Source organism: Cyprinodon variegatus, unplaced genomic scaffold (assembly GCF_000732505.1).
Source record: "Cyprinodon variegatus isolate N-32 unplaced genomic scaffold, C_variegatus-1.0 Scaffold105, whole genome shotgun sequence".
In the NCBI taxonomy this organism is placed as follows: domain Eukaryota; kingdom Metazoa; phylum Chordata; class Actinopteri; order Cyprinodontiformes; family Cyprinodontidae; genus Cyprinodon; species Cyprinodon variegatus.
The window spans coordinates 419,528-420,340 of record NW_015150558.1 but is presented as its reverse complement, the minus strand read 5'-3'; the positions used below and the strand labels follow the sequence as shown (position 1 = coordinate 420,340).

Here is an 813-nt window from a genome sequence, read left to right as displayed (position 1 = left end):
ATTAGCTGTGGTGGCTAATGTTTTCTGTTATGGGTTAGCATTTAGCAGGTAGCTGTAGGGGATTAGCTGTGGTGGCTAATGTTTTCTGTTAGGGGTTAGCTTTTAGCAGGTAGCTGTTGGAGTTAGCCACAACGCTAATGGTTTTCTGTTGGGGTTAGCTTTTAGCATGTTGCTGTGGTGGCTAACAGTTTTCTATTGGGGTTAGCTTTTCACAGTTAGCTGTAGGGGTTAGCTTTTAGCAGTAATCTGTCAGTCAGAGCGCCAGGTGGGAATGAATGTTTCTGGCTCCTCCCCCTCCAGGTGGCTCAGTACCTGAACGTTCTGCGGGTCGAGTTCCCTCAGCAGTACCACCAGGATAAGGGGAAGTGGGAGAAGAAGGAAGGTTTGGTCCGGAAGAACCAAGCGGAGCTGCAGAGCCGCTTCCAGGAGGTTCTGCAGCAGCTGCAGCAGGGTCGGGAGATGGAGTCCCTCCCCCGGATCAACGTACCATCCCTGCCGGCGGTGCCCATGGTGAGGACGGGTCCGACCCGCAGACGGCGCCGTTTCTGTTTACTCCTGCTTAACGGAAGGCTCTCTGTCTCTGCAGGCGGACCTCCGCTTCAATCAGGTCATGCAGTCGGCGGCCCAGGCCCGGATGGTGACGCCGCCCCTCCCCCACTTCTATGCCCCGCGCCACAGACACCCCCTCCCCCGCCACCCTGGGTACCGCGGGCCCTTCCACCCCCCTCCTCCCCACATGTTCTACCCAGCTCCACATCTGCAGCATCCGGGCCATTTCCAGCCGCCGCCGCAGCATCAGTACCACAGCCGGCC

General features: G+C 58.1%; 1 protein-coding gene across 1 annotated transcript in view; it reads left to right on the top strand.

Moving 5' to 3' along the window:
* rnf214 (ring finger protein 214) overlaps nucleotides 1–813 on the top strand; it is a 9,839-nt gene that overhangs the window by 7,422 nt on the left and 1,604 nt on the right. The window contains exons 5-6 of the mRNA XM_015374536.1: nucleotides 301–510; nucleotides 587–813. Coding sequence (XP_015230022.1) covers nucleotides 301–510; nucleotides 587–813 — 437 coding nt within the window. The remainder of the gene's footprint in view (nucleotides 1–300; nucleotides 511–586) is intronic.